This window comes from Scomber japonicus, chromosome 14 (genome assembly GCF_027409825.1).
Source record: "Scomber japonicus isolate fScoJap1 chromosome 14, fScoJap1.pri, whole genome shotgun sequence".
NCBI classification, from domain to species: domain Eukaryota; kingdom Metazoa; phylum Chordata; class Actinopteri; order Scombriformes; family Scombridae; genus Scomber; species Scomber japonicus.
Genome location: NC_070591.1, coordinates 15,931,516 through 15,944,720, shown reverse-complemented (window position 1 = coordinate 15,944,720; position 13,205 = coordinate 15,931,516). Strand labels below are relative to the sequence as shown.

Sequence of the window (13,205 nt, the reverse complement as noted above, 5' to 3'; positions counted from 1 at the left end):
CGCCGTCTGTATAAAAGCTTGCTAATTCCGAACCACCATGAGATTTGGATGTCTTAAGGTAAAAAGATTGTTGACAACTTAATCCATTAAGGAAATGTGTACAGTTTAAGTGTATTCCTGTCAGCTGGATATCTCTCAGCAGGCATAGTTGAACTTTCAGATAACAATTTGCCCACCAGGCAGCCTTGGCATAGAGACAAAAACATAACACCCTGTGAGAGGTATAGCTTGACCCAAGAGGAGACAGCTAGATAATATGAAGAATTCCCTCACAAAACAGGATAATGATCGTAAGCATACTTCCAAATCCACTGTGGACGACCTCAAGAGACACAAGCTGAAGATTTTGGTATGGCCCTCATAGTCCCCCTGACACGAAGATAATTGAAAATCTGTGTATGGATCTTAAAAGAGCTGTGCATGCAAGACAGCCCAAGAATGTTCCAGAACGAGAAGCCTTTTGCAAGGAAGAATGAGAGAAAATCCAGAATGCAGGAAGACTTTTAGCTGGCTGAAAACATGTCACAGTGAAAAATCTAAATCACCTAAGCATTAGCATTGATGTTTACTGAAAAATTTTTTTTGTATATCCTAGAGAGACTGTGTTTACATCTTTTCTATCAAAAATTCACCAAAACATGTTATTTGTCAAGTGTGTCTGTCCTTTTGTTTCCGTTTTTTTTTTCTTCTTTGCTCATCTGAATTGTTTATGACACAGTGATTTGACTCCAGCAGTGGACATAAAAAATTCATAGTCTGTGAGTCGAAAACCAGACAAGAAAATTAGTTGAACAGATGAAGATGTGTATAGGCAAACAGGATAATATGTTACAGTATCTACTGTACATTCAACACTCAGCATATTTTTAAATATCCCTTACTGTGAGCTGTTGCAAGAAACTGTGCTTTGCAACACTTTGAAATAATAATTCCTTTGGAAATGTGAAGTCTGTTTAGAAAAATATAATATATACATATAAAATATATACAGAATTGAAGAGTATTGTGTCACGAGTCAGGCAAATTGTCTTGATTACTTCAAGGTGAACATTTTCTCTATCATTGTTTACTTTTGTGCTCCACATATTCTAGGGCTTAATTAGACATTTGAGTTTCATTAAAAAAATCATAACGAGGATACAAGTGGGAAGAAGAAAAAAAAAAACCTTAGGCTGAATGCTGTTACTAACTTGGCTGTACTGGTATTTTAGTCTTGAACAAAGCACTTTTAACCGTCTCTGTTACCATCATTGTAGATGTCTTGTCACTGTCTTAGATTCCTCTGTTTTAGGTGTGTCTTATTAATAATCCTGTGCTGAGATCTTTTTCAATTACATGTTAGAAAACAATTTGAAGAGCTTTTAGAGATGAGGCCTTTTTTTGGAGAATCCCTTTAGTGAATTCACTCAGATAGATTTGTAATCTCTTAGAGACACATTTGTGTGAGTAAGTCTCCCGAGGGACCCACTGCTACTATAGGATTTACCTCTCTCCCTAGCCCCAGGTTTTGCTCTGTCCCTAGGGAGCAAAATCATTTGAAGCAAGGGAGCGGAGCTTCAAAAAGCTTATTAAAAAGCAGACCGAATTTGAGGTCTGAAGGGATGGAATTTGAGTAAGATAAGCTATAGAGATGATTAGTAACCCATGGGCCGTGATTAATCTTAATCAAAGGGTCATATTAAAGTCCGCCTCTTGCTAATGAATGTAAGTGTTACTCTGGAGACTAGAGGGGTGGGTTAATGGAAGTGTTTTTTGTTTTTTTGGGGGGGTTTTTTATTTCAAATGAAAGAGCTGGTCTGAATCAATGAATAACAGTGAGTTCATATTAGGTGATGTGATGAGGGACAGACTAATGAAGACCATGACAGGTTAAACAGTTCAAATAGATAAAGTAGATGGAGTGAGACATTTAACATTAAAAACATTTTTAAGAATACACAGAAGAGCAACCTTTTCTTATGTAAACCTCTTCAGCTATGTCATATGATGAACATATGCAATGATAAATGGTCAAATGTAACAATAATAGAGTTATATTCCCAAGAAAATAATATTCCTTATGGCTTGAATACATTTTATAGTTCGTCATAACTTTGACATACTTTCTTTAACTTTATATTTCAAATTGAATATTTGAAAGGTGGTATCCAGATATGTGGAATATTGATGAATTAATGTGGGTCATGTTATTCTTCCTCCTTTCTCCAGGGTACTCCAGCCAGTTTTGTCCGCTACAGAGTAGACCTGGAGAAGTCTCCGTACAGTGGGAGCATCTTTGATGTGGAAGCACAAACTGGAAGGGTCATCACTAAAGTCAACCTGAATGAGGAACCAAGTGTTACTTTTAAGGTGAGTGATGGTCCTGATGGTGACAATAGCAGTAATGATGTTGTTGCTGCATGTAATGGTAAGCTGTTTTTAGACAGAAAGCAAATTGATTCTGTCTTGCGTCATTTGCTTGTGTAGTCTGTTTTCATTCACCCAGCCAGCTAGCCAGTAACAGACACACAGACTGTGTTTGGGAGTGTGTCTGTTTGTGTGTGTGTGTCTGCGTGGCATCTCAGCCTCCGACTGATCTCAGAATTCAGCAGGACTCCGAGTCTTTGTGTTATCTCCCTCCAGTCTCTCTCCTTTTTCTCTTGTCTCTCATGATTCAGATTCATAAATCCTCGGGATACATTTTTCGTTCTAGTTTTTGAACTCGCACAGACATGTTTTTGCATTCTTATCATTCTGTCTGAAAACACAGAGCTTGTATGGTCTAGGATGTTAATCTTACTCTGTTATTTAGTCAGAGACACTAGGTCAAGGAATTGACAATGCTTTTTGAGGCAGATCTCAGGGAATCTAAACTAAATCCTCCTTAATGTAGTGGCAGGAACATTAAATCTTATTTAAATCAACAATACCAAAGCCATAGCACATGAGTGGGAATGTTGGGCTGCTGGAGGGAGCTGTAGCAGTTTGTTATAACGGCCCGCCGCGCATCTGTATGACTGTGACTGGATGTTACTAGTCCACTGATGATTGTGAAGCATGAATGATAATGATGATGCCAGTCAACTAACACAAACACAATTTTAGTGTTTCGTCTGAGCAGATGCTATACATGACGTTAGAATCATTAACAGTACTTACTACTTTTGTTTAAGAAAAATGTTGATTCAGTCTGTAAAAAAACATGTATCAGGTTTAAAAAGTCACAGTGATTTGATAAATTAAAGATGATAATAAGTAGCCTGGGTAAACCCATGCTCTCATTCGAGCGACATTCCACTTCGCTCAGAAAGTTAGCATGGCCACCAAGACAAAATTTAGGGAACCAATCACAGAACGGGGAAGCAGGCTCAAGACGACGACGGCCGTAGAGCGACTCTGCTTACATCCAGCATGGCGGCCACGGAGCTGCAGCTACCCTTCGAAGCAGCAGTAGATTGTGTACTAAATTAATTAGAAGGCAAGTTCACTTTGAAACTAGAACAAAACATGCGCTACATGATTTTCCCTTGATAAAAAGGATGTGTTCGCGCTGCTCCCTACAGGCTCTGAATACATCATTGTCTATCGTTGATATGATTGGCTGTAAGTTTGTCCAGTAGCGTACAGAAGCATTTGATCGACATTCGTTGATCCCGCCTCAATTGCAGTAGGGTCTGGCATTAGCCAGGCTAGATAATGTGTAATAATGTCAATCATATTCATCATTCAAATTGCAACCGATTTTACAAATACAAGAGCATATAGTTTTGTTACATTGTATCGAATAATTCATGTCTCATATTTAATGTTCTGTTCTGCTGGTCATGTTTTAGTGTGATATCATTTGCAGGCTATGTGTAGAATATTGTTAGGGCATTATCTCTGTGTGTCCTGAATTGGCTCATTGATCATGTTGCTTCTGTTTGTCTGTGATTAGTGATACTGTGTTTCCTTATAGATTAAACAAATGCATGTTATAAATAGTAATTTTACCAACTTAAGGTGAACCTGCTTAAGCATATCTGTGGTTGTGAACATTGGAGCAGGTGCTATGGGACATTAGGTCTTAATGAGGATGTGGCTCATACACATCTAGTGTAGGTCTCTTTTTTTCTCGTGTTTTCCTTTGTTTCTATAAAAATGTGCCTGTTTATCCTATTTCTGTCTATCTCTCCCTCTTTTCCGCCACACCTCCCCAGGTTCCCCTAGGCCCCATTCTACACAGTGTATGAATGTAGATCAATACATTCATACTCAAACTCTGGGAGCTGTGCAGGCTACTCACCACATTATTTTTTGCCAGTCTGTCTTTATTAGGATGCCGAGTATGTCTACAAAAAACTGCTCGGCAACCTTTAAAAAAGGATTTATTTGTGTAGTCAGTAATGGTGTTGTTTAAAAAAAGAGTAATTTTTCCCTTGCATTTGCATGTGTGTATTCCTTATATGTATCCTGTCTTACCCCCTGCAGCTGTTTGTTATAGCCTATGATGATGGGGAGCCAGTGAAGTCTAACAGTACTTTGGTGGAGATCACTGTCCTTCAGCCGTCCCGCATACCCATCTTCACGCAGGAAGAGTACAAGTAAGTCTCCCTAACACACTGTTATGCAGCTGTCCCTGCCTGTAAATTCACACACCAAACAGCAAGTTAGGTTGTAGTGCCAGACAGGGAGACAGAGTGAGAAAGACTGCAGGAAGTGGACAAAGGTATGTTAAGGACACCTTGATATAGGCTTACATTTGTGTTCACATCCACCATTCAGCTTCTCTAATACTTACATTAATATTTAACCATTCTGTAAATTATTTATTTTTCCTTGAACTGCAGTTAATGGCTGTGAAGTCACTATTCTTCATGCATTTATCATTTTGTAATAATGATCCCTGTTTTGTGCATTATTGTTGTATAATCGTCAACACTCAGTAAAGTAGCCCTAGTTCTGATACTGTGTTACAGTCTTTGTCATGCTCTTTTTTCCTATGCATGACTGATTAATGAGTTTTGAGTATAAATATGTATTAGAGCTTCAGGGTAGATGCTGCAGATCATCAGCGCTGTAAACCACATTTGTTTCTCTCTGAGGGCAAGGCACGGCTTCCCTCTGAGTTTATTAAGAGTCTCTTTTGGCAAGATTAAGTGTTTAGACTATTAAACTGGCAGAGAGAGATGCAGGACGAGGAAACATAATCTATATTTCTTCAAGATGATGGGCTGCCATACACCAGGTTTACGGCTGTACTGTGCCAGGGCTGGGTGGAGTTTGTCTGTACTGATGTTACTGTGACTCAGGAGGAGGCCAAGAAGTCATTTATAATTAAAGGTATACATGGATTATTAACACTCAAGCTGAAGCTGCTTTGAAAAATCTCCTATTATGAGTGCTAGCATTAGCAGTTGCAGTACATCATGTTCTACAGCAGGAGGTTACCTGTCTGAAGCGTTAAGGAGATTCTTGCCTGACTGTAAAGCTTTAGGTCTGATGGCAAAGTTGCCTGACACAATGTAGTCTCTGGGAGCTTAAAGTAAAGCTTGTTTTAAGTGAATTGATTTACTAGCTTACATGTCAGTCAAGGTAGGGAGTCTTGGCAGACAATCTTCCACAACAGAATTTGATATGCCTTTATGTATTAGACAGGGAATATAAATCCTGTCTAACCTGTCAAAACATCAGTTGAACATTGTGTGTTTTTGGTAATGCATAGGTATGTCTTTCTGCCCATGGATGGATAGGTAGATGGATAGATAACAGAATTGTTTTGGTACAGTAGCTATGGTATACTCTGCAGCACAAATACATTATTTGGTAATAGCAGACATCATGACACAATACAGGGACAGACTCAACATATCATCACAGAAACATAGTACACACAACCATATCCAGTAAGTGCATGGTAATGCAGCATGTCAGTGCTATGTGAGGAGTTTATAGTCCTGATAGGTTAGGGGAAAATCTTTTTGTGAAGTGTTTAGTCTCTCTGTCCCTTGTGAATGTGTGCTTGGTTCAGTGTGAGTGTGTATTTGCGCATTGAACAGAACCTTCCTGGTGGTTTTTAATCCAGCACTTTGTGTGTGTGCTCACATTCTCCTATTGCTCAGCTTCATTCAGTGATTGATACACGTTCGCTACAGCATAGCCATAGAACGGCCATTGATTAATGCTTTGAATGAGTGCTTTGTCTGACACACACACGGAAGGTCAGGACCATAGGCTCAGACTGCTGTAGAGTGTCACATTGACAATGCTAACCATACACAGTGGCAGACCTGCTGTAAATTATGAGCCATGAAAGCATTAGCCAGGTGCTTGAGTAACTCCTGCTGGACAGGGTTCTCTCCAGCAGAGAGGGTCCAATCTGCTTGCTTTACACTGAACTGTCTTCTCATTCTTCACCTCTCTATCTCTCCCCATATTCCTCTCCCCAAGGAGTCCTCTGAACACAAATCACTCTCTAAACGTCCACAGAAGATCTAGTCTGTCTCTATGAAGGCAGTTAGTTATAGCAGCATTCAGGTAAGCTATGCCTGCAGCTCCAGAGCACACAATTAAAACAACTCTGCAGGGCTTTGGCTGACTTAATGATTTCTGCTCCTGCTTTATGGTTGGTCCCCTCCATCTGTCAGAGGGAAATGAGGAGCTCCCAGTCATTGTTGGCTCAAATAAATGGCTCATACCATAGTTACTACTGTAGCGCAGAGCTAAAAGTTGTCAGGCACCATGCCTGGTTTCAGGCATAGAGCAGTTTTAAATTAATAAAATACTTAATTCAATACATATACAATACATATTTCCTCCTGGACAACATTCAGGCTCACAAATTGTTTCTTGCTTTAAATCCCTGGTAGCAGCATGCTTCCACTTGCTTTTTAAAGCTTTGGAGCAGCCACCTTGTGTTTCTGTGAAGTATAAATGTAATGTATAGAATTTCATGACTTCCTTTCATGAAAAGGCTGCCTGTGGTGTTGAAGCTGTTTTAGATCTGAAGACTACAAGTAGGCTGAGTTATTGAGTCTAACTGCCCTCATCAAGCCCTCCATGTAATACCGTAGGCAGCCATTTTTACCAAATATTTTCAAACTGAGAGTACACTACCTGCACAACATGAAGTATGGTGTGAAGAAAGTCAAGCATCTAGCAAGGTAAAAGCACAGATATTTTTCTCAGTAGTTGGTAGACCGAAACAGAACTAAAAGGAGAGTAAATATTGAATTTACAACTTGTCAGGTGGCCAAAAATTACTCTAATGTCATGCTCATGTTTCTTTGCATCTGCCAGATGAAAGTCAGTAAATCAAAAACACATATGTTTTTTCTGCTGATAGTAGAGCTGTATGATTTTGCATGAATAAGAATGACAGTGTTGTCACTCAAAAATCATCATTATTTTCATCTGAACAACAGAAACAATGAAATAAATGAAATATAACATGACTAGTATTCATGTATAATATTTTTTTCAATCACTGTTTGTACAGCAATCCATTAACAACACTGGCCTAAACCACAGCCTCCCAAATCCATGGCTTTGTATCAACAACTCCACCATTGTCTTATCTGTTCAATGTAATTCCGTCGATTGGAGTTATATCAGGTGATAAGTGATTGATTCTGTAATCCCCTATCACCTCAGGCTTATTTGAAGGGATTTTCTTGTATGTTTCAGGGCATTAGCTTCATCTTGGCAGCTGTGTCATCTGTTTCAACTTTGATTAGTAGTTCATTTCACCCTGTTTCACAGTCGATGTGTTTTCATCTCTGTCCTCTCAATATTTTGTCCCTGTCTGTGCAGGGTGTGTCATGTGGCGTTGATGCTGCCAAGGGAAAAACTACAATTGGAGATGCAAATTCAAATGGAAAAAGGATTGTGGTCATATGATATTGCATACAGATAATATAATAAATCATGCATCTCTATAGACTAGTAATATACAGAAACCATACACTGCGGCTTTAACTAATTTTGTATTCATGTAATGTATTTTCTAATGCCTGCTTTTATTTCATATCAAATATGTGAATAATTTATAGTTTATGATATTGACAAAAATATTAAGTTTTGGTCCGAATTTTTTTGGGGAAGAAAAACATTTTCTGTGGCCCATCATTAAACCACTGAATGACTCTTTTATATGGCAGTCACGGACACAGCCCTTGGGGAAGGCTTCAGCACTCGGCACGTGGGAAGGGAATGAATATTTATTTTACCCTGTGTGTGTGTGTGTGTGTGTGTGTGTGCGTGTGCGTGTGCGTGTGCGTGTGCGTGTGCGTGTGAGACTGGAGATGAGAAGGGGTAAGGCGCTATCTAAGATGGTCCCACTTTGTGAATCCAACCTCGTAAACAGAGGCTACATTTTGTAGCCCAGTGTTGCAAACCTGTAGTCTGAGCAGTTTTCCGTGCTGCTTATCTCTCCCACAGCAATTGCCCTCCTAAATCTACTCTAAATCACATGAGACTTTGGCCCCGCCACCTTGGAGTATGTCATTTTGTGCTCCTCATCCTCCTCCTTTCAACCCCCCACCCCAAGCCTCCCCATCCCTTGAGTTGTTCCTCTTAGCTTATATCTATTTCTGTCAGTTTCTTTCTTACTTTGTCTTCCCTTCAGTATCCCTTCATTTTCTGCTCAGTGAGGGGGTGCATTTCTGTCTGTGTGAATATGTGTGATTCTGTGTGCATGTCCTCATTTTTGCATTTTTGTGTTTTATCTTTTTGTGTTTTTTCTTTCTGAGTTATCTGTTCTGTGCATGCGTTTTTGGCTCAAATTGTACTATATTTTACATAGTACATATATTTTGTATAGGATATATTGGTGGTTATAGTGTATCATACAAAATGCTGTAGGTGTTTATGTGTGTGTGTGTGTGTATCCAAGACCTTTTTAATACCTGCTACCACTGCAATGTATTTGAAAGTTGGCCTGTTTACTGATTGAAGGGGAATATCATTTGCGAGTGAAATGTCACGCCATTATTTATTCTCTTTACAACAGTTTGCTGTAGTTGCAAACAGCAGATGTTGTGCCATACCTGTCACATTAATATGCAGTGTGGCAATCCTGAGAAGAGCACTAGAGCCCATTATTTATCGATGCTCTTAGTTATACTGTTAGCATAGTAAACAGTGTCAACATTGAGTAGTACAGCAATCAAGCACATGTTGTTACTACTTATTCTAGACTTCCTACTAATAATGCAATTATTGACAGGATGCTAAAATTACTGGGTAAAAAATGTGTTTGCTGCCCCATGCATACATGAACATTCATATTAAAATAAGTGTTTAATATGAACACTCAGCCAATAGTATACTATAGCTCAAACTCTAAAATAAACACTTAAATTTAGTGTTTTATATGAAATTGTGATACATCTTTCTTCAGCTTTGAGAAATAGTTTTTTACCTATTACTCTGTCCACAAATGTGAATGTCAGTGGTAATAATTTAAACTGTGTAATATTGTACAGTGTGTCTCTTTTTCTGCAGTTTTGTTGACGTTAATGGACCATAGAGACAGTCTGTGTGAATTTCCTGTGAATGTCTGACCACAGCGTGACCACTGATTTAATGTTCTCAGTGGTCTGACTCACAAATGGCTGCACAGTACCTGAAGTAGATAGATGTCCTGTAGCTTGAAATACCAGCCACACTGGACTCCACGACCATTAGTCGGCAATCAGAAAGCAATAAATTATTTGTCAAATTAAGATGCTGCTGCTTTTAGAGGAATTAGAAGGGAGACAGCTCCTCAACCCAGTGCCCTCCATCTACTGTTCGTGACATCCGGAGGAAAATAGCATTTATCATTTTTAGAGAAAACAGATCCATCCATATTGCATTTCCAATTCAGAGAAGGCTGTAATTCTCACATAATTAGGCAGATGACATGCTTTCATAGCATACAGTTCTTTTATTGGCAGCCGTCTTGCAAGTGTTGTTTTGCTAGACGTGTCTACAAGTGATAGAGGTGCTCACAGCCTACTCATCCATGCCCATTGCCAGGCATTTAAAGGGTTAGATGTAAAACCTAAAGTGTGCTCTCCCACACATTGTCGTCAAACCTCTCAGCAAAACCTGCATTTAAAAAAAAGTAATCTCAACCTTCTCTGTTTGAATCTATCTATCTATCCCGATATCCTTCCTCATAGGAAATCTAAGGTGTGGAGCTCTGTCATACCTCTGAAGGGCATGATTGATTTTCAGCTGCCCTGAGCCTTGAACCTCTAAGTACCATGAGAGCACTGACCTTTCACTTGTCTCTGTTAAGTAAGCAGACATCACTTGGCTGTCTAACACATGCCAAGTAACACTCATTGCACACATCCCAAATAACAGTTAAAGGTCGACACTGAAAGCCAAGGAAGAAAAGTGGTGTGACCTATCACATTAACTTAACAGGTAACTAACCATAAACAGCATGTATGGATACAGGATAAAGCGGTGCAGGGTGCCGAATAATTATGATGTTTGGATTTCTGAAGTGTTTAGCAGGCTATTTGCAGCTAGAGGGGTCAGCTGTCACATTATACTAAATTACTGAGAGTGATGGTGACGCAGGACATTATTGTATGAGGTGTTGCATAAGATTCAGTACAAATGAAAGTGCTCCTTTTACATCTAACATGCCTGCTCTCACCATTGCTTAATTTTTGTGGCATGCAAGTCATTTGTTCTTCTATAATTCCCTAAATGTTTCCCAATAATAAACACCAAAACAGAAAAGAATATTCAAATAGGGTCTCTGCCAGTCCAACAAACATTGTGATATTTCACAGCATTCTGCTAGTTAGAGAGGCACTAATGTCTTTCCGTGGGTGAGGCCTCCAGGTGTTGGTGTATCAGAATAGATAATTTAGTCAGGAAGACTAATTTGACAGTGAAACATGCAGGATGGCATTGTATTATATCACACTGAAAGTCTCAACTGTTGGCCCAGTTTGGACAACACATTTATCCACCAGCATCCAAAACATTTGCTGGCAATGTTTCCTCTTGTGTGCTAAATGACCCAGTGGGTGATATGTGAAGCAATGTCCTGTGGGCTGACATGGCTAAGCTGTCACAGAGTGGTACACACTGTCTGACTGAACAGCAAATGCTGTTTCTCCAGCTTTGCTACTGTTTTCCATCTTGCCCTCCAGAAGATATTTCTGATTGACGCCCTTTCTTTCTCATGCAACACAGAGAAATGGCTCACCAAGAATACAAAAGAAATGCTGAGGTCTGGTGTGGCAAGATAAGTGATCAGAGGAATAGCTAAGGGAAGAACATGATCAGGGGTTGTAAACATTTTTTCCTTGTCTTATAGAAGATGATAGTTTAGTGTGAATACTTGGTTAAGCATTATTGTGTCGGAAATGTTGAATTTCTGAGTTAGACCCAGATTATGTTCTGCAAAATCTTCTTAGCAAGTGTGAGTCAGCAGCTCGTAAACATTATGTGCTAATATCTGCTAGTGTCAAATTTGTTTTACAACTGAGAGAGCATTTGCTGGAGGAGGTGATGAATTGTTAATTTGTACACAAATGTAGGAATTGAAGGAAGCCTCAACTGATATGAATAAAATGTATAGTAATAGTTATGAATTGAAGTAGCAGGGGATAATATTGTCTGTAAGCCGCAGGCTTTCATATTTAGCATAAGCTGTGTAATACTGAGAAGCTGAAAGAACACATTTACCCTTAACTCATAATAAAATACCAAAGTCTACTTTTAGATGAGCATTTGATGCAAAATGATTTTGTAATTGCCCCTCTAACCTTTAATAACTGGGCCGCTGCCTTATCTTGGTGTCTCAGCAATTATGAAATACCTTGAAAAACAGAAATTGCTGAATTAAATTATGTATCCCAATTGAAATTCCCCTCATATACCACATATTCAATTTGTCATTAGTCACTTAAAGAGTATATTACATTATGTATTTATTAAACAATACAAAGTACAACATATTGCAAACATAGGTTTCTTGTCAAGATTGATTTGCAAAATTGGTAATGAGAAATGGCAGCGTGTGCAGGCTCAGACTGACATTGTGGTGGATTGTTACTGTGGACTCAGCATACATTTATTAACTGTATAAATATTTGTTGTTAGTAATTGTTATTTTTTTGTTTTTTTCCTTTTCAAAAGTTAAATATGTGTGATGTTTGCACCACTACCACTATAACCATTAATGTCACTGGACAGGACATGCTAATGCTTCTTAAAGCTTTATTGGACAAAAATAATTATTCCCTGTTGATAGTACTGCTGATCCCACTGAAAATTCAGTGTAGCTTTGAGCAACTTTTAGCTCATTGTTTTTGTTTGCTGAGTTAAATTGCTTCTGGTCTCTCTTGGCCCTCCAAATAAAGCCATAGGCCAGAGCCAGTGATGTTGTTGTTTTGGTTCGTCTTTCGGCCCTCTGGCAGTCAGAAATTGCTTATATGTGTATATTTTATTTTATCTATTAATCCACACTGCAGGTCACTGCACAAAACACTTAGGAAGAAGAAGACCAAATAGTACGTAGGAGGAGAAGGAGGAAGGAAATGTTAACTCAAAGCTTCTGAGAGTTGGCTTATGTTGTGCTACTGTCAATGGTTTTGTCAAGGATTTATCCAAGGAAAATGAAGTAGTAGTAAAATACAGGATTTTCTGCTATTGAAAACAGGTGCACGTATATTCATAAATGTATATAATTACAGACTTCACCACTTGCATGTTATTTCTTGTGGTATCTGGCCATGCAGAAAGGTTTCATGTGCCGAAATGTTTAGATGACTGTCTTTAGACTTAGACCCTTAAATACATTTTTGTAAAATGGCGAAAGTCGTCATTCAAGACACAGTGTTGCTTTTACTCTGCAAATGTCATTATGGACAGATTTCATTGGACCTTTTTTTCTGTTAGAAAATAGTCTCACGTACATAGTTTATTGCTCTATCCTAGTGTATATGCTCAAAACATCATATAGAAAACTCACCAAACATAGATTATTTTTCACCCCCCTCACAGTTTAGACTGTAATAGACTATAGATGGAGCATTTGAATTTTAGTAGCAGTTATGCATTGCTGTGGGTAGCACAGAGCTCTTGTGGAGAATGTGTGCCCCTGCATCCTGAATGATATGTTAATGCAATTTAAACTGTACTTTCTGACAGGCAACATTAATGCAGTAACCTCTATGCCACCATGTCATCGTGGTCCAGTTGGATCTTGTGTTCACAGTGGCTGGGTGTTTTCT

At 38.8% G+C, this 13,205-nt stretch overlaps 1 protein-coding gene across 2 annotated transcripts in view; it reads left to right on the top strand.

Annotated features, from left to right (window-relative positions):
• pcdh15a (protocadherin-related 15a) overlaps positions 1-13,205 on the top strand; it is a 149,222-nt gene that overhangs the window by 92,129 nt on the left and 43,888 nt on the right. For both annotated transcript variants that reach the window (XM_053333387.1, XM_053333386.1), the window contains exons 22-23: positions 2,209-2,349; positions 4,450-4,562. In XM_053333387.1, the coding sequence (XP_053189362.1) occupies positions 2,209-2,349; positions 4,450-4,562 (254 nt within the window). The remainder of the gene's footprint in view (positions 1-2,208; positions 2,350-4,449; positions 4,563-13,205) is intronic.